At 41.4% G+C, this 26,871-nt stretch overlaps 1 protein-coding gene across 3 annotated transcripts in view; it reads right to left on the bottom strand.

The window, feature by feature from the left end:
* fgf13a (fibroblast growth factor 13a) overlaps positions 1-23,734 on the bottom strand; it is a 44,739-nt gene extending 21,005 nt beyond the window's left edge. Inside the window, exon 1 of one of the 3 annotated variants that reach the window (XM_054597027.1) lies at positions 23,575-23,734. In XM_054597027.1, the coding sequence (XP_054453002.1) occupies positions 23,575-23,704 (130 nt within the window). In that variant the 5' untranslated portion in view covers positions 23,705-23,734. Of the gene's footprint in view, positions 1-1,488; positions 1,679-3,896; positions 3,928-23,574 lie in introns of those variants that run through there. The other 2 variants (XM_054597026.1, XM_054597025.1) reach the window with 2 other exon arrangements.
* Between the last annotated feature and the right edge of the window lie 3,137 nt (positions 23,735-26,871).

The raw sequence follows: 26,871 nt of genomic DNA, 5'->3' as shown, positions 1-26,871 counted from the left end.
TAAAAGACAATAGTTTGAAGTGGCAGATCATTTACTTTTGAAGTGGCTTGGCAGCCTATCTGTGTTACATCAGAGTCACTTCTGATAAGAGCTAAGTGCTCTCCATTCCCTGGTTACTGTCCCTGGTGGAGTGTCCTCTTCTGTGGTCTACCACACCTTTCATCTATCCTTTCATCTCACTTCCCCTCCAATACCACCATTTATTGCCTTACTAGGGTTGCATTAGTTGCAGAGAAGGTTTTTTCATTGTGTACACCAGAAGTATTGTCATGATTTGTTGTAAAACTTTGTACTTTTCAGTAGAACATCTTCACTTTACATTGAGAAATGTACACACATCAGCATGTGCTGTAAACACAGAAGACACATGATGATGTGCACACTGCATTACCAGACACTGCACGGAACTATATACGGTGTAAGGAACACACAGACAACGCCTTCTTAGTACTCATTGCTTCCTCCACAGGATAGAAATGAGGGGTGCAAAACTGCAGGATAGTTATGTTGTTGCTTAAAAATTAACCTTTACTTCCAGGTGCATCATATACAGAGTTACAAAACGGTTGGAAATAAATAGGATTAAATAAAGTTTGAAAGAAAACAGAGTTGAATCTTCATCCCTTCGTCGTTGTCATGTCCAAACACATAAAAAAAAGTGACACAATTGACAATAGGTGATCTATGGGCCTGAGTAAGATGTGAAGAGATCAGATATGCAGCCGTGGTCACTTCTGCAATGGAGTTGTTAGAGAGTAGGTGCTTTAGACTACAGACACAACACCACTGGAGTAAGAGAGCTCACATGTATATTATACTTAAAAGAGTATAAACTTATAATGCTCATCATTTCAATTCTGACGATCAGGTACCACCTGTGTTTATTATCTGCCAAGTACATATATCTGCAACAACGAACTGGACCAACACTATATCTGGAAACATCACTTTTGAGCTAAGTGTGAGGCCTGCTAAAAATTAAAAATACCTGAAAAGACCTGCTTATTTAAATCTCTTAGGAAACTTGTGTCTCTATATATTAAAGTAGTCTACCCAAGGCTGGTTATGTAGAAATATTAATCAATTTTGGAGACTGTTCATAAAGAATAGTATGATAACCTATGATGAACTGATTATCCAGTGTAATTTTAAGAGTGAACAATGACCCGTAAGTGACAGTGAAGTCCAAAATGGACTTAATAAGCACTTTTTTTGTCCGGTGTGGCCTGAATAAGTGGACAGTGAAGGATGAAGCATCAGTTTAAAATATCCCTCAGCAGTCTGAGATGCCAAAGGTGACTTCTCTGTGGACACACTTCATAAGGGAGCCCCGGCAATCTCCCACCAACTTTGGCAGAGTGATTAATCTTTTGAAATGTGCATAGAAATGGAACAGTACTCGGCATGTTCTGTTGTTAAGATGATTTTTGAAATACGATTGCATAGATGAAGGAGTTATTGATCCCGATGAAATTGCACAAAACAGACCTGGTCGTCTCCTTCGCCTCTTCTTGGAGCCAAAGAGTTTGACCCGGGAGAAAACGTTGAGTTTATTGGGTTTCTCACAGCTCCCCTTGGCTTTGGTCGGACTGCTGACGCAGCGGCAGGCATTGGACTTCTCCCGCTCCCTCGCCTGCCTTTTCTGCCGGATGAGGGAGCTGGCGATCGCTGCAGCCATGGCCAGTTTGGCTGCGCGCTGGAAACAACTTCAGTAGAAGCGTGGAGATGATCACCCAGAGGACTGGGTGCCGAAGGTAAACGTCCAGACGCAGTGGTAACAAATCTGAGGCAACTGCAATTAGTCGTCAAATAAAGTATTTGCCAGGTGCACTACGAGGAGAAGACAATAAAATAGTCCCAGCGGTGCGTTAAAGCCAGTTAAGATAATGTCCGATGAATCATTTTTTTTATTTTATTTTTTTTGGCGAATTTAGGGCGTTATTCAGGAATTGTCCGTTGTATCTCCGAGAAAAAAGTCAAACTTAACAAAAAAAAAAGAAACCCAAACGTCCATGCTGAAGCTGCACAGATACTTTCACCACAGCGCGTTGCATGTTCCTCCAACTGTATCATTTTCTCTGCATCACAGCAAAAACGCAGAGACCTGGTGTCTTTTGCATCCTCCCTGTTCACTACATGCCCGCGCACATGGTGTCCGGACCCCAACGCGCAGCCACAGGATGGAGACACCTGTTTGCAGACACCGGGAGTGTGTTCCCACTGCTCTAATCCCCTCTCTGAGGCTGCTGCTGTCCGAGACTTAACACCGAGTTTTCGAAAGGCAACGCAGAGGATGTGAACGAATCACTAAAGTGAAAACATTTGTTATTTTCTCTTCTTTTTGTTTGAATCGAGTCAACATGAGGAAAGAGCAGCAGCAGCAGCAGCAGACGCGTCGCTCTGGGTGCAGCAGTGTGTATCCGAGCAGAGCGCAACGCACAGACTCTGCTGCTCAGAGCATCAGAGCATCAGAGCATCCCACCGACACAACTGTGGGGATGAGCAGTGGTGGGGAGGAGGGAGAGCACAGGGAGTCTAACTAGCGAGCCACAAACCCAGTCAGTGTGCACAGATAAGGGAATCTGCATATAGGCCGTCATATGTGATAATTCATGTTACATATCAAGAGAAAGGGGCGTCGATGGCGTTGGGGAGGGGAGTTGGCAACAAGGAGAAGGACGAGAGAGAGAGAGACAGAGAGAGAGGGAGAGAGGGAGAGAGAGAGAGGGAATGCCACCGATTTTTTTGTCATCTTTTTATCAGATACGAGTGGACAGATAATCATGGAAAAAGTAATTTGAAAATCTAAATCCCATGTTTCTAACTTGTGTGAGGGCGAACGTCCAGCCATAAAATATGATTAAAAAATGTTATTAAACTTAATTTAATTGCCCACTTCAGCGTGCAGGTTACTGCGAGGTGTGAGACAGCAGGTAGCCATCAGCAGTCAACAGTGATGTTAATGCAAGACGAATACAGTCGATAGACAGTGATTTAGTGCGAGGAAATACTAGAAACAGCTCCAAGCTACGGCATCATACATTCCCATATAACCAATATGAATTCACTACAAAAATCCATCCCACCTTAAAGACTTTTAATGGGCCGTTACTCGAGTCTACATAATACATATGCCAACTGAAAAGAGTGGTCCATGCTGTTTAATTAACTATAAACTCCAGAGCAGAAGTTATGTCCCGGCACTGATGTCCGTGTCCTCTCCAGCCCGGACCGCCGGCCTCATCTCTCCCCTGCTTCCCCTCAGGCCTGGGTCGAGCCCAGACAACAGCCTAACCAATGGTGCCATCTACAGTCGTTAACCCAAACTGTCGGAGACGTTTCATTTATTTCTCCTGGTTATTAATAAACGTCACTAACACACATCTAGACCAAAAAAAAAGTACTTTACGTTGATTAAATATGAGGCGTCGCTTAGACTGAAATCTCACGAAATGGAAGTAAAAAAACTCTTAAAAACTGAAAAAAAACAACCGAATGAAATAAAAAGCGGATGCATATGTCCCGAATAAACATTAAATATCTAACCAAACAGAGTCAAAAGCCCAGAGCACATCAGTGAAGATATAAAGTGCTCCAGCTGTTAGGCGCTCAAGCCTCCTCTGCTTCAGCACCACGGACAGCTCCCACCGGTACCTGCTGCACAGTTCAGAGACAATCACCACTTACTTTAGCAATAGAGTGAAATACTATAACACCACTCACATCACTTCAAAACATGAACTACATTTGACTTAAAACCAGTATATGGAATATTTGTCTCAATAACACTTAAAACATCATTTGAAGTTTAAAAATAATAATAATAATAATAATAATTTAAAAAAAAAGACAGAACAAGTGCAGCGTCAATTCCCAATTAAAAACAGCAGCCATACCTGAAACAGTTTTTCTCAAAGGAAAAGTCATGATTGTCTGCAGCGAAGCCAAAGCGGTGACTCGGATACTTGTAGTCCTCGGGCAGCGAAGTGAAGCAGAGTAAGTCTACATTCAGCAAAGTTCAGACCACTGTCAGACTAACTGTCAGAGGCGTGGCCATCAACGGGAAGATCATTACAGGACATTAGCGACATGCCATTATGACTTCTAAAATGCTCATTAAACATTCATTTGGAGGTCTTGTTGATCCGGCAAGCACGGGGCGTGTGTTTACTGTATCACTGCGCTGCCGGGGCCGGGTTGAAGAGAAAGTGATCGAAAATGCAGGCTGAGACTGTACTTCCTTCTTGGGGCAGGGAAGACTTTGGTCTCATATTACAGAAAAAATGCTGTAAAATGATCCGATAATGCGTCGACTAAACTGGTTATACAGGCCTGTCCACTCTGGACGGAAAAAAATATCGATGTACAATGAACTGAGACATGCATTAGGTAATGTGTTTCCACAAAGCCTTCTTCTTCCCCCCCCCTTTTTTTTTTAAAAAAACTCTCAAATCGTGCAGCTAATTCTGAGATTTACCAAATATGATGTTATTTATCAGCATCTGAGCAAATATTACTGTCAGTACCATGCATGAAGTGTGGTCTCTTGGCTTGCTTGCACAGCTCAGTTTCGTATTAAATCAATTATGTAAGGCATGTTATTACATTTAGATCATCTCTTTATAGATGGCAGAAGTGAAAGCAGATGTATTGCTGCAGTCAGTGTATGTAATGATAAGACTACTAAACAATCAGCTCTGAGATATAGAGAGCCTTACAGTAGGTACTTTTGAGGGTAAGTGGCCTCCAGGGACTATGCGTAACTTTGAACACTAGAGGGAGCAAGTGGACAGGCTATTACGAGCAGCAGATGCACCCTAAAGGGAAAATCCACCTAAAAACAAAACTCATGTCACTTTTTAGACTTGCACCTCACTATACAGAGCACCAGGACTTAAATCAATGATTTAATCACATTTTTTAGCTTGGTCTATTGACATTAAATAAGCAGGTTACTCTTTGATCTTTGATTAACATCACTGTAACCTTTCAAATGTGTTTAATTTAATGTAGAGCTAATAGTTGTGAATCATAAAAAGTCCTCATATACGAGTTAAATGCCACCCTTTCCATTGAGCAGCTCTAGGATTTGTCTCTAAATGACTATATGCATATCCACAGTCTCTTCCTTTGCCCTTTAGATTACTGACCAACTTCACAAAGCACTACTGAGCAGCAAATACAGAATTTATTTTAGTGTGGAATTGGGCATTTTTAGAGATTGCAGAAAAAAGATATTGAACTCAAATAATTGATGACCCAACAGTGATGTGGAAGAAAGCTATTTTTGTGATTACTTACTGACACTAGATAGGAATATAAATAGTTCATGGGTCAATACTAATATATTGACTTTGGCTTAAATAACACGAGGCATACTGTCGAGATTAAAATATTTGTTTTCCTGGATACTGTCATTGATGCTCTCTCTAATGGAATAGAGGAAATCAAGATTTAACCCCACACAGTGTAAGAAAAGATGGTCCCTTTTTCAATGTTGAACTGGGCTTTATAGAAGCAGCATTATCTCCAAAAACAGCTCTTGCCTTAATACATAGTAATACATATATCCACAGGGGCAATATTTACTGTGATTATAGTTAGCATGCTTAAAAAGTCATGAGAGCTTTCTTAAAGCCGAGAGAAACCAAAGATTCCTACCTCAAACAATACATATTCAAACATTTGCATTGATACGTTTAAATGATCCTTATTGTGAAGCATGAATAAATGTTTGTTCAGCCTAGAATGTTGTAATGTTTTTGTTAAAGGGGAACAGCACCTAAATTAAGGCTTTCAATCTGGTATTTCCAATGCCGAGGAAAGTTCAGTCAACATTTGTGAATACAAGCTAATCTCTCTGAAAAGGTAAATGTGTATTTGTGATCTCATCTGCTATAAAGTCTGGAGCTGCTACATAGACAATGAAGGGGAGATTTGGGTGGTTTATTTTCTTAATTCTATTGCAGTGTTCTCAGCTCTGAAACACAAAATGTACTCTTATACTCAGAACATTCCTCTGGCTGCTCAGTATCATCCATAACATATTTCCCAATGTTATTGTCAATGCAGCAGCAGCAGTGAGAACATCTGATTGATTGCATTTATTTTTTATTTTAATCCAACAAAAGATTCATATTGAATAGTTTCATATTATATAGGTTTATATGTTAAAAGACTACCATCATTTGCTTACTGTTTATTTTTATTTAATGACGCTAAAAAATTCCGTCCAGTCACTCGATAGTGCAGCCTATTATCTATAAGAATGGCTAAAGAAGTATGCTAAAGATGTATTGTCTTACAAAAAGTCTGCAATCAAAGTCAGTTATTAGTGCAAAAACAAAGTCACTAAAACAGCGACACCTTGACAGTTTCATGATCATGACTATTGACAGCTCAGGAGATATATTCTTCTTCTTTCTCACAAACCTATTAGGCTGCTCGATATTTGCACACCTACACTGAAAAAGATCCAATTCTTTTAACCAAACAAAAGCTGGAAGATAAATCAGGAAAAACCTTACACCAAAATGAAAGGAATGATATGATTTTGGCCTACATGGCTGATAAAACAGTTTTGTCTTGACTTATTGTTGACGTATTTTCTAACATTGATGCGTTCATTCATATTCTGTTTACAGATTAGGAGGGCACTATTTGTTGCTGTCCATAGACTGAGGGTTCTGGATTAATATTGCCGTAGCATATTGTGAATGGAGGTAAGGGCATCGGATACGTTCATAGCCCCAGGGCCTGAGGTAGTACTAAGGCGCTCCTGTTTACAGCATACAGTATACCTGCCTGTTTCTATCTGACGCCTCCTTACTTCTGCCATGATCAAACACAGACAGACAGATCTCAACACTACCAGAAGCAGATCCCAGGTTCCCCTTCTGTCATCCCACTCCTGATAAACCTGTGCCATCACTCAAGCAGACAGTGTGGCCCTTCAGGAGGACGGCTGGGTTTATCACTGACCGTTAGGAGGACACAGAGAGGTGATGAGAGTCACACTGCATTGTACAACAGCGACACCAATCAAACACCTAAGATGATGCTAAAGAAAGTGCAAATGTGTACAGGCCTGATAACGCCTGTCACACTGGTGGTGCTTTTCTTAGCAGCAGCCAAGTAATGATGGAGGAGGAAAAAATACAAAAAAAGCATACTATAGCACAAGTGGAACTGGTGAGATAAGAACAGGAGAGATACTTTTTATGTTTGAAATAGACAAGGTGTCTCAACAAAAATAGAATAAATCATACGCATTTGTCTTATCCTAATTTCTTCAGTATAATTTGTATTTATAAATCTCTGTATTAAATATAGCTCATGTACTCTTAAGTAGTTTTGCAAGACAAAAATGGATTATAGCTATATTTGACTGATTTGAAGTCGACCACAGAGTTAAACTGAGCCCATTTGCAAGTGGAAGTTGCCAGCTGACGAGCGTTGCGTTCATGAACTATGCTTCTATAAATCAAACGTAGCAGATGAGAGATAATGTACCCGCCTCTGATTTTATCCGAATGCAATAATTGTGTCTGTCTCAAAAAATATTGACACAAGTGACCTCTGTAACATAAACCTGGAGTCACTGTCAATAAAACTAGCAAGAAAGACACAAGGACATTCTTTATACACGAACACACACACACACACACACACACACATACACACACACAGAAACTGCCCCTGTGTGTGTGTGGTATGTGCGCTTTGGTTGCTTTTGTAGAAATATGCCATGGGCAAATTAATTACTGTTGTGCCCCAGAGTGCCAGTCTACTGTGGCCTCCCGGGGGCACCTTCACTGTACTGCACTCACACACACATACACACACACACACGAAGTGAGAGATTATGTTTTGCAATTTGCTCAAATGTTTAAGGTTATTAACAGTTAGATTTCATACACTACAGATTTTCATATAAAAAAGACGTGTTTATGAGCCAGAACTGTGAACAAACTGGTCTCATAGCAAGGCCTCAAAGATAGTGTTTCCTCTTCCTTACACAGTTTGCTGTTCAACACAGTCCTACTTAAAGCACCTCTCAGTCTGCAAACACACCTAACTGTGCTCGGACCGCATGACTTCAGACGGACCCAGAAGGTCCCAGCACCGAGCTGCTGTTGCACTCTCTGGCCACTAGAGAGCAGAGCTAGAAAAGTAAAGTGTGAGTTAGTCCTGTGTGCTGCCAAGGTTGAGCACCGTGTTGACCTTTGTGTTATTAAATATAACCAAACGATTAAAGCTATCTCGTCTTATTAATAACCCGGGGCTGTCATGACATCACCTTGCGTTTAATGATTTTTTTTAAAATTCATAGAGAAAAGTGGCCTCCAAGGGCAAACACTGAATAAATGGGGAGGTTAACCTTGCTCGTGGTGTGTAATAGAGGCCAACGTTGCGTACTAGGACCGTGCCTCTGATTAAATCGAGATATTAAATGTCAAAGTAAATAAATATCTTAACATTGGAATCTGCAATAGGGTGTTTATTTGCACCTCTTGTTTCAGACTGAGGTGATAAAGTGAAATATTATCCAGGGACAAAGGAATGATCTCTGATGATCCCAAAGGGTTGCTGCTCGAACCGTTCAGCCCTTCGGCAGCATTCTGGCTGTCTGCTCTTTGTGCATGCGCTGTTACAGTAAATCCACTACAACAGCAGCTTGCCGCATGCTAGGCCACCAGTGCCACAGTGATACCACGCGTTACCATGGAGACTGCACATACGTAAGAGGGTGTGTGTGAAAGACAGAGAGAGAGAGAGAAAGAGAGAGAGAGAGGACGTGCGTTAGGAATGGGGGTTGGATGTTACAGAGCAAGAGACCATAACTCAAGGTTCCAGTCGAGGAGGGGGATACAATACAGTCATGGCTGACTGCCAGTCTCATGGCAAAGATTGTGTGATCTATCTCGCCCCTTTTAGAGCCAGAGCGTTGTGTTCAAGACATGAAAGCGAGGAGTCAGTAGACTGAAAGTAGAGGATATTAGTCCCATTATTTCTCCCAGTGTGTAAAACCAGGATGATCTCCACCTTGGGGACAAACGGTGTAGAGAAAGTGCCCATAACCCCACCATGAGAGCTAACAACCAGGGAGGAGCAGTTATATGTCACATCTTTTTAAAAGCTGGAAGTCTAGTGTTTTCATCCAATAGCTAGAGAGATTTTAAAGATATTTATTAACAGGGTAAATCTTATTTTTAGTTGCAGTGAAAATAACATAAAACACATGTATTTTTAAACATCAACAGTGTATTAATAAGACGAGGTGTGAGCTGTGTCAGTCTGCTCCTCATTAAACCAGCATAAATTCTATCTCTATCTCGATTTACAACAACAAAACTAATTAGGAACAGAAAAACGCGATGGCTGCCATATTTTTTTAACCTTTCACCTTTTGTTTAACAAGTGGCTTCAAAGTCTTTGTCTACTGATCAGCACTGCCATATTTTCTCTCACACAGAGAAAATATAATTTTAGATATTTTTGGTTCCCAAGTGAAAGGAACAACGTTCTACTTTTATACATCAATACAAGCTAAATATGGCACTGAAACATAGAGCTGAAACAACTTCAGGAGCTGAGCATCTGCCAGACACATTGTGTCTGTCTGCTTGATAAAGATACAAGTAGATGAGGAGCACTGCTGAGTAATGTTCATCCATTACATGTTTATTTGCAATCTGGCCCTTCACTGCTAAATGCAAGAGTCAGAAAGTGTGACATAGTGGAAGAAGAAGAGGTTTATGGTCATCTCAGAAAATGCCATTTAAATCCTTTTTCATGTGTGCCTCGTATAACGTACATATTTATGCAGTTATTTAAATATGTAAATACAACATTTTGACCACTTACTACAATCATTGCCACTGACTTTGAGGGGACATTAAAACCTGAGGAAGTAATGAGAATATAGGTTCATCATTGGGCTTATCACTTAGTGCTATCTATACACCAACATATTTGATTCTTCATTTTAAATTCAGGACATTATACTGAAAATGAAACTGTTTATATGTTCCTCTTCAACCTGTACTTTTAATGAGAAAATAACAATTAATATGCACGGTAGATGTTAGGGAGAAACTCGAAACTCGAAACTAGCACTTCCTTGCATGTACTTTGTATACCTTTTAACAAAAATCTGTGAATTAAACACAGCCAGTACACTAGTGAATATGTTTACTCAAGCTTGGCTCTACAATCTGTCGCTTTTTAATTTATCTGCATGGGCAGTGCATCATTTAGCAGGGAAGCATACTGTGGGCTTTCACATGCTTTAGCTTCTGTGCTGTGCTGTGCTGTGCTGTGCTGTGTGTGTGTGTGTGTGTGTGTGTGTGTGTGTGCGTGTGTGTGTGTGTGTGTGTGTGTGTGTGTGTGTGTGTGTGTGTGTGTGTGTGTGTGTGTGTGTGTGTGTGTGTGTGTGTGTGTAGGTGTGAGAGGCTGTAACGACGTGGAGAAATCTCAATCAGAGGCACCAAACGGTGTGTGAAATGGCCAGAGTTCAGACAGCAGCCTGCTCGGAATGACTAATGCTCGACCAGCGTTACTTTACTAAAAACCTCCAGGCCAAAGACCCTGAAGCTGACTCTCTCTGATGATAACAAAGTCTGGCTTGTCCTCTTTGTTCCTCAGGTGCTCTGAGCAGGAATATGAAACTGAAGCAGGTTTATTAAACACTCGGGATCGGTTATGAAACATCAATGAGATGACGTCAGCAAGCTACACTACTGTTTGGGCCACTAATGGAAATTGAAATGTAATATCTGTGTGTACGTGCCATGGATGCAATGTGTCTACCAATATCTTGACCCTGCAGTTCTCAGGTCCCCTGGGGGATTGTGGGTAAATCATAGCCAATGCTGTTGTAAGCCGGAGGAGGGAGGTTTTAAAGTCCCTGTGACTGATTGTTGTGTATGGGAACATAGACAGTGCAAATGCTTTCAACAGCAGCAGGTCTTACAGGACATTGCAAGGCTGATTTAATAAACAAGAATGGAATACACAAAAGGCAGAGGGCAAAGTTCAAAGCAAATTAAGACTTACATAATTTCATTTTGTACATGTTGCCTTTCTCCTGTTAGCTACAGCACACCGTGTCTAACGCCACATTACTTTTCCATCAGCTAACTGGGCAGCGATTGGAAGATAAGATCATGCAGCATGATGTTTACACACATGCAAACATACATGCATGCATAGTAGACACACACACACATGCACCCACAGGCAGCCAGCCCGCCAAATCTAATAGGAGTCTCTAAATGCCTGTTATCAGAACAAAATCTACTATCCATCATTGCCAGCATCACAACAGGAGGCAGCCGGAGGAGGAAACCATGTTCAGGAGATACTCCCTCGCCAAAATGGATGACTGAACAGGAACATGTTTGACTCATGGATGGTGAGTCAAAGGCAGAAGCCCTTTGGTAATATCCATCACGGGGGGAAAAAGCTGCAGAGAGACAGCATTTAGGAGTTGAGAGACCATAAACAACAAAATATCTTTTATATTCTTTTAAGTTGTCCCTCCTCCACTAACCAGAACCCACCCAGGAAATGGGCCCTCGTCACAGTGAAGAGGGACATCTGGTATCAAAGAGAAATCAAGGAAGTGTGCTGCAGCCAAAATAAAGCAGCTCAGATTCTCTGAAAGTTTGTATTAATAACTCCAATGCTAATTATACCCCATCTAGCAAGAGCAGTCTTAGTCCCAGAATACAGTAAGTGAAGTGATGTTGTCCTACATATCCTTTTCCTGTATGACACATCAAGGAGGGGAATAAAGCGAGATTAAAGGCGTCGTCTCCGACACCAGCTGGCTTAAAGTGTCTACTCACTGATGGAGACACAAAGGAAAGCTCTGAGACTGGCACAAGGGCATGAGGTCATGCATGCTTCTTTTTTTAAGAGTTTCTAACTTAAGATACATTGTTGTCTTAGTTGATGGACACTTCTTAGCGAGGATGATGAAAGGTAAAAATATGCTATTCTTGACACTAGAACTGTAGCTGACATGCTGTTTTGATTTAGAAATGGCGAGTATGCAAGGTCTTAAATGGATAGTTTACCCCAAAAATACATATTTATCCTCATACCTTTTGTGCCATTTATGAGTCTAGATTGTTTAATTTTTTTATTTTTCTAGTTTGGGAGATATCTGCCGTAGAGATGTCTGCCTTCTTTCGAATATACTGGGTTTATGGTAATCGGTTTGTGGTGCTCAAAGTGCCAATTTTTTATTTAAAAACACAACAGCAATGTCTCTTTCCAGAAATCATGACCTGGTTACTCAAGAAAATCCACAGACCTTGTTGTGAGCAAATCATGTAGAAAATAAATAGTTCCAGAGAAGTAAATAGTTGGAAAGAAGAAAAAATCTAGATTTTTGTGGTAAACTGTACCTTTAATTTAGATGAAAACAATTTGCCTTACTTCTGCCTTACTAGGATAAACGCTAATTCCTTTCTAGGTGTTTGTCATATCTTTCATCCAAGTATTTATAATAGACCCTGATCTTGTCCATTAACCAGGTCCCTGTCCTCAGGATAACCCCATTACATCTCCTGTCTGGCCTCAAGAATAAATGTGGATATTATGCAACGAGGTCAAATGTGCAGTGCAGTGAGCTGGGTGTGAACATTAATGAAGCTCATTTAGTCCGAGCCACATACTCCTTATTTCCCCTGCCACTGATGCATTTCCTCTTGGAAAGTGTTTAGGGTTCATTCCCATCAATGCAAAACTGAGAGACAGGGAATATGGGTTCTACTTCGCTGGCATTACACCTGAGTTAAAAATGTTTATGTATGTTTACAAAAGACCAGAATGTATGTGAACATGCCAGTGTGATTGCATGGATTATTTCAGCGTTCTTAAAAGCCCCGACGTGTGAGGTGGAACAGATCGACTAAGCTGTAAATGACACGACAGCAGACGTGACTCAACTTATGGGAGTGGGTGGGTAAATAGGTCATGTTTCCTGGCCAACACAGAGTATCCCACTTTTCACTTTTACTCCCTGCTCTTGTTAGTGAAGTCGGCTCACAGAGAAATCAATGGGAACATAATGACAATGGATGGTAGTGGACTAGCGTTTGGAATATAACTGGTAGGAGGAGCTGTGCAGAGCTGATAGAACCCTACAGAGGTATGAGAAAAGTAGGGCAAAGCACAGCAGTAAAGCAGGGATGGCTCTCTGTGGTCTGGAGTAGAACTATAATATGAAATGCAACACTGTTACAGAATAGCTTTGGTCCTTGAAATAATAATGAAGCCTGCAGTCATAACACAACATTACCTAATCCCTTTACAGACCTTACATCATTAAATTCAAATCAAGATTGTTAAATTAACATGAGCTTCCACCCGAATGCTTGGTAACTAAACAGGTGAGGGAGTAGGTCCATAAGATCGGCATTCCAGTTGCTGCCCATGTACAGTAGCAGAGTCCAGATGACACATATTACTTATTCATTTGTTAGTTTATGTATTCTAAGATGGTAGAAGTTGTTTGTTTAGTGGTAGTTTGTCATTATTATTACGAACTGAATCTGGTTGGAAAGTCTTCAAATGTCTTTTAATTTATAATGCAGTGTAAACATGGATCTTATCGGCTATTCACTGGGCTTTTTTAAACAATTAACAATTAAACAATGTCCTAGAATCATAAGAATCACATGCCACTTTAAAGATAGTAATGAAAAGAGATTGAATGAATTTACCACTGCAGAGTACAGAGAATCTGACTGAGGTTCATTGTCTTCTGTGGATGATCGATTAAACAATTACATGCATGTCCCTCGTTCTCTCTTGGCTCCTCCATATATCAGGTCCTACAGCCGGATCGGCCCATGTGGCATGCAGTCAGTCAGAGGTCATGCTTTAACATGATTGAATGATTGCACTGAGCCTTCTGCTACCGATTGAAGGATCAGTGCCAATGACTGGGGCCCATATTATATTACGGAGGTTAAGTTCCCCAAGCAGCCCAGCTGCTCTGGTATTTTGTGTCTGAAGCTCTTTCAGGTTTAAAAAGAAGTTGCCGCCGCAAACATGCACTCACATTCCACAAGTCAGAACAAGTTTGTCTCAGAGCTGCTGGATCTGATTGGTAGGAATCCGGGTAGGACCTGTAACACGCACCAGCCAGGGCCAATGTGTGTGTCTGCAATTGAGTACATAACATTAGAGATTAGGACATATTAAGCAATGCTTTGGCTGTCGCAGGGCACAGATTAGAGATGGAGGGCTGCGTGTCACTGGCATGTTGTGATGATGGTTTACGTGTGATCATCTGTCCTGCTGAAGGCCGGCCTCCTTTCCCGCCTGATTGCTCCCCATTACATCACACTGAACATGCATCTGAGGCCTTTGACATCCTACACACACACACACCAGCAGAGCAGAGCCAAGAGCCATTCTTAGTATCTCCACCATTATATTGAGGAGGCACTCATCTCTATGGCAACACATCAGTAACATGTAGCTGCCTTTTTTTGGTTCAAGTTCTAGCACTCTGACCCATCGTAACCTCATAAGGATAGGAGTTTTTGATCTTTTGAGAAAATATGGGATGGGGAGAGAGAGAAAGACAAAAAAAAAAACATCTGTGAGAGAAATATGAGAAAAGAACAAACATGAGAGTGAGATAGAGAAAAATATGAGAGCGCGTGAAAGAGACAGAGAGAGAGACAACTGTAAATGTAGCCTGGCCAGGCCTGATGAGATATTCGATGTCTAATTATCTTTCCAGCCAGCGGATTAGCGAGCTAACACTAATGGCTGCCATCAGGCCGTAGTGCTGGGAGAACAGATGCACACTCACACATGCACACAAAGCTCAAAAATGCGAATTAGACAAGTGCAACAAGACAAGCCTTCTCCGAAAAAGAGGATGGATGTGCTGTGTTTTTTTTTTAAGTACTTTGGGAGTAGATTTGGCAGAGCGGCCTGTGGGGATATCCAGGTTAGACAATTGAGTAGTGGTAGAATTCTGCTATGTGCGTCGTTTGCATTCATTTGTGCAATTGTGTGCATATGTGTGCATGTGTGTTTGTACGTGAGCAGGCAGCCTCCCATGTCTCACCAGCACCTGTGTATCTCTTTGTTGTTTATTCAGTCCAATGTCCCAAACCCACTCGGTTGCTCGCATGCATGCTACAAAATTAGATCTGGGTCTAAAGATAATGACTCGCGGGCCTCATGTTCACAGCATACTGATGTGAGATAACCAACTGAGGGTGTGTGTGAGAACGACGAAGAACAACAACGCCGTATGACACAGAAGCACTTCGCTCTGCTGGAGCTTGTCGGAGGTGAAAGGCCCGTCATCAGGGCGTTTGACTCACTTCCATCAGGGCTCATTTGACAAACACAAACACCTGCAGAGGGTAATGGAGGAGCACTGTGTACACTTTAGTGAACGGTAACACATGCTGGAGGGAGCCGAGAAAAGGGAGAGGTCTGCCAACTGGGGCCGCAAGAGAGAACTCTGTTTTGACAGTTGATGAATTATCATTTCATTAACAATATGCATTATTGATGTCTAACCTATCTATTGCTCGGGCACATACATTTACAATGACCTCTTTTCAGGCTAATTTCATTGTGTTTAAGAAAAGATACGTGTGATGATACTTGCACAAATCCTTTCATTTGAGTGAGAGTAAGAGGTCTGAGTGTTTGAACTATGACACATATATGTACACAGCAGCCTATATAATACACTATTGTGCCTTAGATGTATAGAGCAGTGGAGGGGTACGGTTAGGCAAACCGATCTGGGGTGAAACCCAAAACTCTGTGAGCATAAGTGCAGTATAGCAACAGCCATTATAACACATCATCGTAATGATTAAATACCGGGGAGATGCTTTAGCTGTTTTTTACGGTAGCTGCTGTTCCAAAGTTGGGGAGGAGATTGCACAGAACACACATCACTGAGTCGGCATAAGGCAACAGGGGAAAAACCCCGGACACTTTCCAGACATTTAACCACCATTGACATTGAAGTAAACAAACAAAGTCTCCAGTGCAGCACTTAAAAATACAACCGAGAAAGAGTGATGGGGGGAGAAGTGGCATTCCATTTAACACGACTGCCATTACAAGTCTGATCCCAAAGGTTCTTGAATGCAAGCTGACCAACTTTTATCCAACACCTGACCAAATCACTGTACAGTACGTTTAACCCATGTATGTGGAGGGCGGGAGAACGTTTCTGGTCTTTAAGTTGCGTTTCATCCGGCTCTGTGAAAGAGCCGAGACCTCTCCCGGGCTGGCAGGCGACAGGATGGGACAAATTGGGTGTCTGTTTGAATCCTAGCCAACATCGGCTGTGGCAGGCTGGCACATTACTCTGTGAACCCTGAGATGAAGCGAGCGAGGTCTTTACATAACCCCGCCAGCACCCAAGATGACCCTCAAACAGTCTGCATCAGACAAACTGGCCTGTTGTTCTCTCAGTCAGGGCTAATGTGGTGCTTAGGCAGTTCTGGCGTCGCTTCACAGAAATGAGGAAGTCTGCAGAACTTTAAGGTCTTCAATAGTCAAAGTGAAATCACAAAGGTTTCAGCTACCACGATATAAACTTCAACAGCGCTCTAATTTAATTCTTTTTTTTCTCAAAATGTCTAATATGTGAATGTATATATCGTCATATTTCACAATATTAGTTGTAGTGCAGAAACATGTAGGTATGGAAAGCCAAAATGTAACTTACTTCAATTAAAAACAATAAGCTTTACATAGAGCAGCGGTTTTCTCTCATTAAAGCTCCTGTACCGTTTGTTGGATTTTGAATTTCTGACTTTGGCATTACCGAAAACAGGATATGAAATTGATCTACTAATAAAATAATGAAATACAATTAAAGATGCCATAATGACATCAAAAGTATTAGTCCTCAGATAATGTAACTCCCCATTCAGTTAAAGATACAGAAAACAAAAAGTGTTGGATATTCACTGCACGTCTTTTGGCAAAGTTGAACATACATTCAGGAACAACTCGTAAACACTTTCAGATCACGACCCACCGTCTGGGAGCCTTTGAAGAAATGATTAATAGTGTGACATTAAAAGTGACAAATAGAGGTCTGGTCTCTTCATTTATCAAAGTATGAGGTTTATTAAGACCAGAGTTTAGAGAGAGAGAGAGAGAGAGCATTAATGTCAGTGTGGCAGCGTCCCTGCTGAGTACAGGGAGGGTTTAGGTTAAAACATAACAGAAAGTCACAGTCAGAGGTGCAAAAGAGATAGTTAAATCTTTCTCTCACAGCAGCCATTGCAGTAGATAATAAAATACCAGCTATAACATGTTTTTTTTTGTTCACATTAAATATATTATCTACTAAATGTCTTCTCCCTAATACGTGACTCTATTTAGTGTGTATCTGTAATCTCTATCCTAGCAGCTGTCTGGAGCCACTTTGCTAGACTCCCAGTAATGCGGTGCTGACTCAGCAGTGTGCCTCTTTATCCCAATTAAATAGCTCAATGCTTGTTCACTCTGGGGAAAACTTACACACTGGCTTGTGTCACAGCTACTATAACCTGACTACTCTACTGATTGTACATGTTTGTATCAGATTTAGAGCTGGTCTGTAGTTAGAAACAGGAACTCTACTAATAAATGATGAGCATTTGTGACATAAACTGGGATTTTGGGGTAAAAGCTAGTAAAGCTGCTAATTTGTCCATGTGGTGTATAAAACAGCATATTGCTACTGTACTGGAACTGCATCTTTTTTACTCACTGGTATGCAGTAAATATAAATCCTTTCTCAGTCATTAAGATAAGACAAACTTATTTATACAAATTTATAAACATTACCCTCACAGCATGCACTATACAAAAATGACATATAAAAGATGTAGACTGTTGAAGATATGCCTCCCGTTGGTTTACTACTACATTCTGCTCCCTTACACTCTTCCTTTCAGAGTGATTTGCCATTTTTGAGCATGAACAACAATGAGCAGTTTACTAAGCCGACAAGCTACATGCTAACGATGCAAAAGTTTCCATAAAAGTTTATTATTTGCCACATATGCTACATTTATCAGGAGCACTGTTCAATTCAGGCCCACCATTCCCAATTCAGATTGTTTTTTATTAGATTTTCAAATATTTTTACATGACATGCAGTAGTTGGCACCATAGAATATAGAGTAACCATTCCTTATACTCATTCGTAACCGATTAACTACATGTCTGATCAGAATAGTCACGGTCTGTTTGGCTGTTGATGAGTCTGCAATGAGACCGAGGATGCAGAGGCGAATACGTGAGAATTGTTAATTAAATGGACACTGATGGAATGTAATAGGCCAGGCAACTTTAGTGTGCTTCACTTCTCTGCTGGTCTCCTGAGTAGTTACTCATTAATGTTGCAATAAACACCCACTCCTGCTGTTTGTTTATGCCTTTAAGATTAAGACCCAGCAAAGCCAGAAATGAACACTGTCAATGTTTCAGCCTAAATCTGAGAGATAAGTATGTGAAAATGTTGTTCTTGTGTATTTATCTAGTTAACAGAGGATGTTCACTTTTGCACTTTGATGTCATCTATTTTCCCCTTACAGGTGAAAACCCATGCAAAGGTGTTGATTACTAAAAGGCTTAATAAAAGGCTACTCATTCCTACATGTGGGATTATTTGACATAGATATTGTCTCACAGTGGCTTTAATTCTTGCTTTTCTTATCAGCTGTTTTAAAGTCCAGGCTCATCCTGAATCTTTGACATGTGGCCAAATGCACACTTGTAATACACCAGAGCGGTCAGGTGAGCACAGCAGAACGAATGTGACATTGACAATCTCCTCCCAGCCTCGTCTCTCAAGGCACCAAATCACATTATCATACACATTATTTATTCATGCACAGTCTATTTATGTATTGACTTAGACAAACAGAGTTGTTGCTTTCATGCAGAAAAGACTGCGGAGGAGAGAAAGAAAATTAAACAAGCTGTTATTGGAGCATGAGCACGTCCCGAGGCTGCATGTTTGTCTCTTGTCAACATTGCAGTAGCGTGCCGTACCCGGTGAGAAACTGCAATGGGATACTCTGTTATGAGGAGCGATGTTGGACGCCCCCGAAAATGTAATTGCGCTCCGTTGACTTTGTGCTGCATCACCTCCATGCATTTTACATCAGGTTTGGGAAATGAATGGGGCCTGCTATTCATTTGCCTTGCTCCTCTGCTTACATTTTCTTGGCTGAGTGAGCAGCAGATGAGTTATTTTGTCAATAAGGCTGAAGACAAATGAGATAGTGGCCTGAATGTCGAGCAGCACGGCCGCTGGACTTCATTCTGTCTGTAAGAGACACATGACATTACTGGTTTTATTATATTTCTATAGATAGTGCACAGTTGGTAGTGGCTAACACACTTGTGATTGCCTCATGTTGGCCTCGTTAGACTTCTTTAGTTCAACCACTCAACATGTACCTGCTGTCCCCTGTTGTGAGCCTGCACTGTTCAAACTTAGATTTCTTGAATCATTCTTGAATGCAGAGTTTACAAAAAACTGTCCCGTCTCCCGACTGCATTACCATACGAAAACATAAACATCATAAAGTAATAGCGATACAGAAATCATTATGATGGATTACACTTCAAGCAAGTTTAACATTTCTGCAAGCTCTGGGGAAAAGAACAGATACAAAAGGTTGCAGAGGGTTGGAAGCCAACCTAACAATTTATTGTGCGCTCTACCAAAAGGTCAGCAGTAATGTGAATAATTATGTGACTTGTAGATGAAGGATAAAACACACAAAACTGCTGGTGTGATGCCTTTGAAGGTTAAGTTCACAATTTTCAAGTCCGTCTTAAAAAATGATTTAGTGCCTATGTGAACAATACGACAATTTGTTTGCAATGTCCTGGGGGACAAAATTCACAGTGCTTGTTCTCAGCTGTCTGAGTAAAGTAAATCAAGTGAGTGGAGACACAAAAAGGAACATTTTGTTAAGAAAAGACTAACTTTGGAAGATGATTCGACCGTTTGGGCTTTTAGTTTTAGTCTTGATGCTTAAAAAACAGCTGGGTCAGCTAAAACACTTACAGATAAATTCTGAACCCTGACAAATTATCTCAAGATTCTCTTTGAACAGGCCCATTAATTTCCAATCTTTTTAATCATTGTGGGAATCTTGACGTATTGAGAACACATGTCAGACAAATGATGACAAAATTATTACTGTCACATTCAACTCTTTCCTCTCTGTGACATTCTATTTCTTTTTCTGAGTCATTTGGCATTTTAAACAGGCCCTATTATACTATTTACTGGGTGCATATCTCAAGTTACAGTTACAACATGTTTACATGCGTTAATGCTCATAATCCTCCTTGTTTTTTACATCCTGGCTGTCCTGCAGCACCTCTGCTCACCCTCTCTCTGAAATGCTCCGTTGTAGCGCTTGCTCCTCCCTCCAGAAAGCAAAGTCTGCCCTGATTGGTCAGCTAGCCCGCTCTATTGTGATTGGTCAACGTTTCACATTTCAAAAAACTCTTCCTCCGGAGCTTCAGCTCCGTCTCTCTATTTTGTTGTTTGAGGGCCCAACTAGTCGGAAGGAGTTTTACGTCACTTCCGTAACATTGTGACCTCATAAAGTTACCGCAGTGAAGGAGAGAATCCAATCGAGCCGTTTCAGGCAGCTCAGGAGCTTCTGAGGGGGAGGGTAACTCCTTTTAGGAGTGGAGCTCAGGCTTTACACTCTACGGACAAATATATATAACACACTAAAGAGGGACAAAGTGGAAAAGCATAATAGGGCCACTTTAAAACTCCTCTTGTTACAAATGAAAACATACACATACTGCTCAGGCCTTATACCTCTTTGTTTACATCTATTTATGGATATCTGTCCGTCTGGGGCCTGAAACTATAAACTCAAAGTCGTGCAGTCGTCTAAATTATGGATGGGATGTTTATACAGATCGGGCCCCTTCGGGCACCATCTTTTGTTGTCGCTGTGAAAAGAGACAGAACAGAGCCAAAGACAGAGAAACAGAAGCAGAGGAAACAGGTGAGAATGATTTGAGAATTAAGTGGAATCGAGAGGTGGTGACGCAGGCTGAGCAGAAGATCGTGTCAAAGTGAATTTCAAGATAGAGAACAAACTAATGTCTGATTGACAGCGGGCAGCACACGCAGACCTCAGGACGGAGGAGGCAAGTCCAGTGCTCTCTGTCTGTGGTCTTATGGTCCCTGCAGCTCCACAGAGATGAACCCATATGATGTGAACTCATCCTTTGGGGGTGCAAAAGGCCCAAGCCTGTGTGCTGCCGATGTGTTGTTCTGACAAGCACATCTCCAGTGACTTTTAAAACCAATCTCTTGGCTCTCTTTATCAGCCACCTCTATGTAGTGCTGCTGGGATATGCATCACAGGAATTAGAGGAAATGATACCGCAGATAACTGACTCTCCTAAAGCATCGACTCACCTATAAAGCAGCAGACGCACTCCAGCATCTCAACTGAACACACATCAACAGAATCTTAGAAACACTGCCGTTTACTACTTATAGTGTAACAGCTGCCAAATGTAAGACAACCAACCAGAGTTCCTTACAGAAGAGTCTGTGTTGTCATCCACTGTGACTTACAAACTACATTTAACACGAAGCCAAGTGATCTGATCCATAACAATCATTAATAATTGCAACACAAAGCAGTTGGAATGTTGTTGCCATGGTAACAATGTGACAAGGCTGACTTTACTGCTCCGATCTCGCAAAACATACAACCTTCTGGTTTTTCATTTCATATCAAAAAACATTTCCTACAAAAAAAGAAGAAAATATATCAACTTGTAGTATTTCATTACGTATGTTGTGTTTATTCGTTATTTACACGTATTGCAAAGGATATTAGCAGACAGCTCTGTAGTGTAGGCTGTGTGGGTGTGTCTGTGTCTGTCTGTCTGTCTGTCTGTCTGTCTGTGTGTGTGTGTGTGGGTGTGGGCTGCTCCTCACATGGTTAAACAGAGTTTCCATCTGCATCATGCATCAACATTAATGACGTCCTCACAAACCGCTTACGTAACAGTCGTAGTCTCCCCTCCTTCCTTTGTAAATTCAGTCACGTCCAACTGGAGCTGCAGCCAAACTGAATAATACATCTGTACTCTTCTAGCCAGACCTCCGCTAGTATTCCACTGCTTTATCTCCCCCTCTCTCTCTCTCTTTGCCCACAAGGATAAGTGCATGTGCTTGAGTCTTTCAGCAGGCACACAGACATCCATCAACAGGTTAACTGATATCGAGGTGTAACACTGCTGTACCAAACGTGGTCTTCTTTTAGATGCAGCAGAAGACACACCAATACATTGCAGAAAACATATCAGAAGCGACATAATTCATATCTTACCGATCAGGAGGTCTGCAAAGGAAAGCAATTTCTACAATCTTAGCACTCTTATCGAGGGGTAGATGATAAATGAGGCAGTCAAAGAGCCTGAGTGCCAGACAGTGCAGGGTATGGAAGCATGCTTTGAGAAAAATAGGATTTTCTTTTGTTTTACTGTGTGTCCTAACTGTACAAACGTTGATAACATATACAGTGTAAGGTATGCACGCAGGCATATCTTCATGCTGCTACAAGCACAAAAGAGGTGGAGATAGAGGTAGGGGTAAAGGGGAACAAGGTTACAGTAGTAGGGACATAAAGGAAGGAAGGAAAGAAGGAAGCACTGAGAGGGTAGGATGCAGCCATCAAGACCACAGGAAGAAGCATAGGAAGCACAGGGAACAAGAGGGGATGGGGGGTGGGGATTGCTGACTTGCAGTCTGTAGCTGAGTAGATCACTCTTTACTCATGAATATGAAACATTTCAATCTCACATAGTCTTCAGGACAGGACGATAAAAAGCGCTTCAGCTTTTTGGTTCTATGAGGCCAGTTGAAGTGGAAGCGCGTTCTGAAATTGCCCCGTCATTGAACTCATTAGGGCAGCAGCTGCCTCCATCTATTGGCCCTTTTTATTTTTTTGCACTGTTTTAGTCCGTGCATGTGCCTCAGGGTGGCGATGACCGAGTTAATGGTTTGTGGAAGGGAGGGGTTTGGCCGGAGCTACAGATGCTGAGCTCCTCACTCAGTCCAACGTAAGAGGTGTGCAGGCAGACGTATACACACACACACACACACACACACACACACACACACACACACACACACACACACACACACACACACACACACACACACACACACGTACAGTACAAACACACCACGCTGGAAGATCCCAGAGAGAGATGCCCTCCTACAGGCCTAAGCATTCAGTCTTATACTATGCTAAAACAAGCACTCTCACTTTCACACCCTCACACGCCTGTTCGTGCACAAACACACACATGCTAGAAAGGGGCAAAGCACACCAGATGCTCTCGAAAAAAATGGGACAGGAATGAAAGAGAACTTAGTTTGAAGGGGCGGAGAAACTATCAGTTCACACAGAATATGAGAGAGAGGGGAAAACAAGACGGGAGCGGGGCAGGGGGATACGAGGAGCATCGGCAAATCATAACAAGGAGGGGATGCGAACAAACCTTCGGGCTCTGTGCTCTCTTTGTTGATGACTTGCTTCAGCGGGCAGCAGAAGATTTCGTGACACTTAGCACGAAAGGGGGACCCTTTACTCCTTATATCCGCAGAGTGGATGGAGTCCTGCCGTAACATAATGTACTCCTGGGTACCTGGGGCAGCGTCATCCTGGACTGCGGTGGTGCCATAACAGAATGAACTGGGGTTAGAAAACCACACACAGAAACAAAAAGCACACAACAGCAAAAAACACACAAGGGCAGATATACAGGCAAATTATAATACGTCACAGATTAGCAACAGCAATAGCTTTAAATAACATTAATATAGCACAGAGTGACAGAGAGAGAAGGAAGAGAAATAATAGAGGGACAGAAGAGATAAGATAGAAAAAGACGTGTTTTAGATCAGAAACACCAAGTTCACAAAACAACTTAAATTAAAGACGACTAACACCAGAAAATATATCCTGTGTCACTAAAAAGAAAAAAATTATCAAATAACACAAGGAAAAAGGGGGGAAGGAAACAATCATGTTCATAGTCAGTGTTATGGCGGACACAGATCCATGAGCTGCTGCGCTTTGATGAGGTGAGATCGGGCCGGTAGAGGAGGTAAAAGGTTGTGGGATTGCAGGACAAGCATGCAGTCAGCAGCACTGAAGTTGAGGTCAGGTGGTGGGTGAGTATGCCCCCCCTTCACCCCACACCCACCCGGCTTACTGTATGATTAGGCAGGCAGATGGAAAAAAGCATGCACAGGCCTCAATGATCGGCCAATGAGCTCAACGCTTACTGTAAGTGACGTTGAGGAGCGCTGCTATGATATCACTCTGCATGTGTGTCTGTAGGAATTCTGGGATCCTGTGAAAAAGGCCTGTGTTTCATGTCTGTCTGTGTTTGATCTTTTGCATCTGTCCTCTTCTGGAAACAGTCCCTGCTTGGCTTTGGATCATTGACCTATTTTCTCTGTGTTGACGGATTAGCTACAAGAGAATCAACCCAAATAAATTGCGCCATGCCTCTCTCTGACACATTTACTACTTAATGAAAATTACCATAGAGAAGGCTATTATTCAGAGCCCCCCCCCCCCCCATTTATGACGTGTCTGACCAGCATCATTTATTTCAGTTCACCCCACCAGAAAAATGGCATCATGAATAGTGTTAGAATAGAACCGATGTCCCATTTTCACACAGTTTGTTCTTGATGACCTGATAACAGCTCTTCTCATACTGTGATAATATCACAACTTGTACCACCTGTAAGCCTCTGCCAGATATACTCAGAAAGCTCAGAGACATGAATGGACTACAGTACCGCCTCAGTTTCTTCTCCCAGAAAGAATACACTAAACTACTAAATATAAACTAAAACATTTGTAGACAGTCGCCCACTCACTGACTTCCATGCACTGTGTTTTCACAGAGTGCAGAGAGTGTCTTCTTCACAAAAATAAGATCAAGAAGCACACATCTCTCTCCCTTTGTGTCTCAAACACAAACACAACAGGAAATAAAAAAACAAGACCACGTGTATTAGAAGCACATGGGTCCAATAAATATTGTTTTAAATAGTATTTAAAAGAACAGGAAGAATTAAAAGTTACTGAGCACCGTGTACACCCTACAAGTGAACAGAAAAGCTGTGTGGTTAAAAGTACTAATTAGAATTTTAGGGCACAGATATTGAAAACAACATTATCATAACTTCAGTCCACTTCAATGCCTTATGAGACTGTAAAGTGAGGGTTTATGTACTTTATTTCAATTTAGTTTTATGAATGTATCCTAAAACTATTTGACTATAATGCTCTATTAACTATTGACTTATGATCAGACATGTGTGGATGAAATGTAACCAACAGTAAACTACAGGGAATTTCTCAAGAAGCACACATCTCTAAACACAAACACAACAGGAAATAAAAACAAGACCACGTGTATTAGAAGCACATGCTCTGTATCCATAAACACGACAAACTCACCCTGGGAATAAATAGCTAAAACACCTGGTAGTTTGTTGTAGGTTTACTTTCATTCATAAAACCCCTTTGCACACATGAACATTTTGTGTATTTCACTTAAGTTTGAAAGGTTCTCCATTTGAGTACAGAAGTATGCCAAATAGGTCTCAATTGAAGTTAAGTTATGCAATTGGTAATTAACAGGAGAGTGCAGAATAAAATGATGTCAGAAGTAAACAGGATAAAGAGAGGAGAATGACCCCAAACTGTACATCCTAAAGCAACTTAACTGAAAGGTTTAAAGCACTTTATTGTAACCCAACATGAGCACTGACTAAAAAAACACAGGGGAATATCTTGCTTTGACATACAAATCAAGAATCGTAGCCTTGAACTGACATTATGAATAAATAGCCGTCCCAAGAGTAATTTTATTCTGGTGTTGGCGGAGCCGCAGATATATCAACTTGAGAAAGATGGTTGTTGACAAAGATGTCAAGTAAGCCTTACCGAAGATGACTGAAAGTTATCTCTTTCACAGAAACAAAAATAAACTATACCAGATGGACAAACTGAACTGAACTGTTATTGATTTTAACATGAGTGTTTCATAGTGGAACTGACAGAAACAAAGTGAAAAACATGAATGGCTGTTCAGACATCCAAATACATACTGTATATTTCTTTCTTTACACGTCTGCATTATTGAATTAAGTTGTAATTCTTTTGTAGTTGTTAACATAGCTCAGGGATTTGAACAGGCAGTACTTGAGCTAATCGTTTAAAATCTCCACTACCTGGAGTCAGGGTAAGTCCAATGATTCTGGAGTAGTTGTATCCAGACTTAAATATAGTAAAAACTGAACTTATTAAAGAGAGAGAACTGCAGATAAGATTGATTGATTGCTCATTAACTTTAGCTCCAGGTCCTGAAGACAGATCCAAAAATGAATTCTCATAAGCCATCAAAACCAGGTCCACTAACCAGTGGCTCAGCCATTGCCTGACACAAGCCTCCCTGGTGTGTTAACCCCACAAAACACACACACACACACACACACTAACAGAAAGCAGATAATCAGGGCTCCACGCCCACTGCAGTTAATCATCACGTGCCTTTTGTCCCTTCGCTGCCTCCTTCAGGCTCCTGGATGACCTGCTACGCTGACAGAAGCTCCTGAATGCCCCACAGATACGATCCATCGCAGCCCCTCGCCAAGAAAAACCACTGCACTACTGAAACTTTAATGGTGCTTTGGAATGACTAGAGAGGAGGTCTAAGTTTCCTTCCAGGAATATGACCCCATTATCTGCCCCCGAGGCACAGAGGTGCTGC

This window comes from Anoplopoma fimbria, chromosome 4 (assembly GCF_027596085.1).
Source record: "Anoplopoma fimbria isolate UVic2021 breed Golden Eagle Sablefish chromosome 4, Afim_UVic_2022, whole genome shotgun sequence".
In the NCBI taxonomy this organism is placed as follows: domain Eukaryota; kingdom Metazoa; phylum Chordata; class Actinopteri; order Perciformes; family Anoplopomatidae; genus Anoplopoma; species Anoplopoma fimbria.
This window is presented reverse-complemented; position numbering and strand designations above follow the sequence as displayed.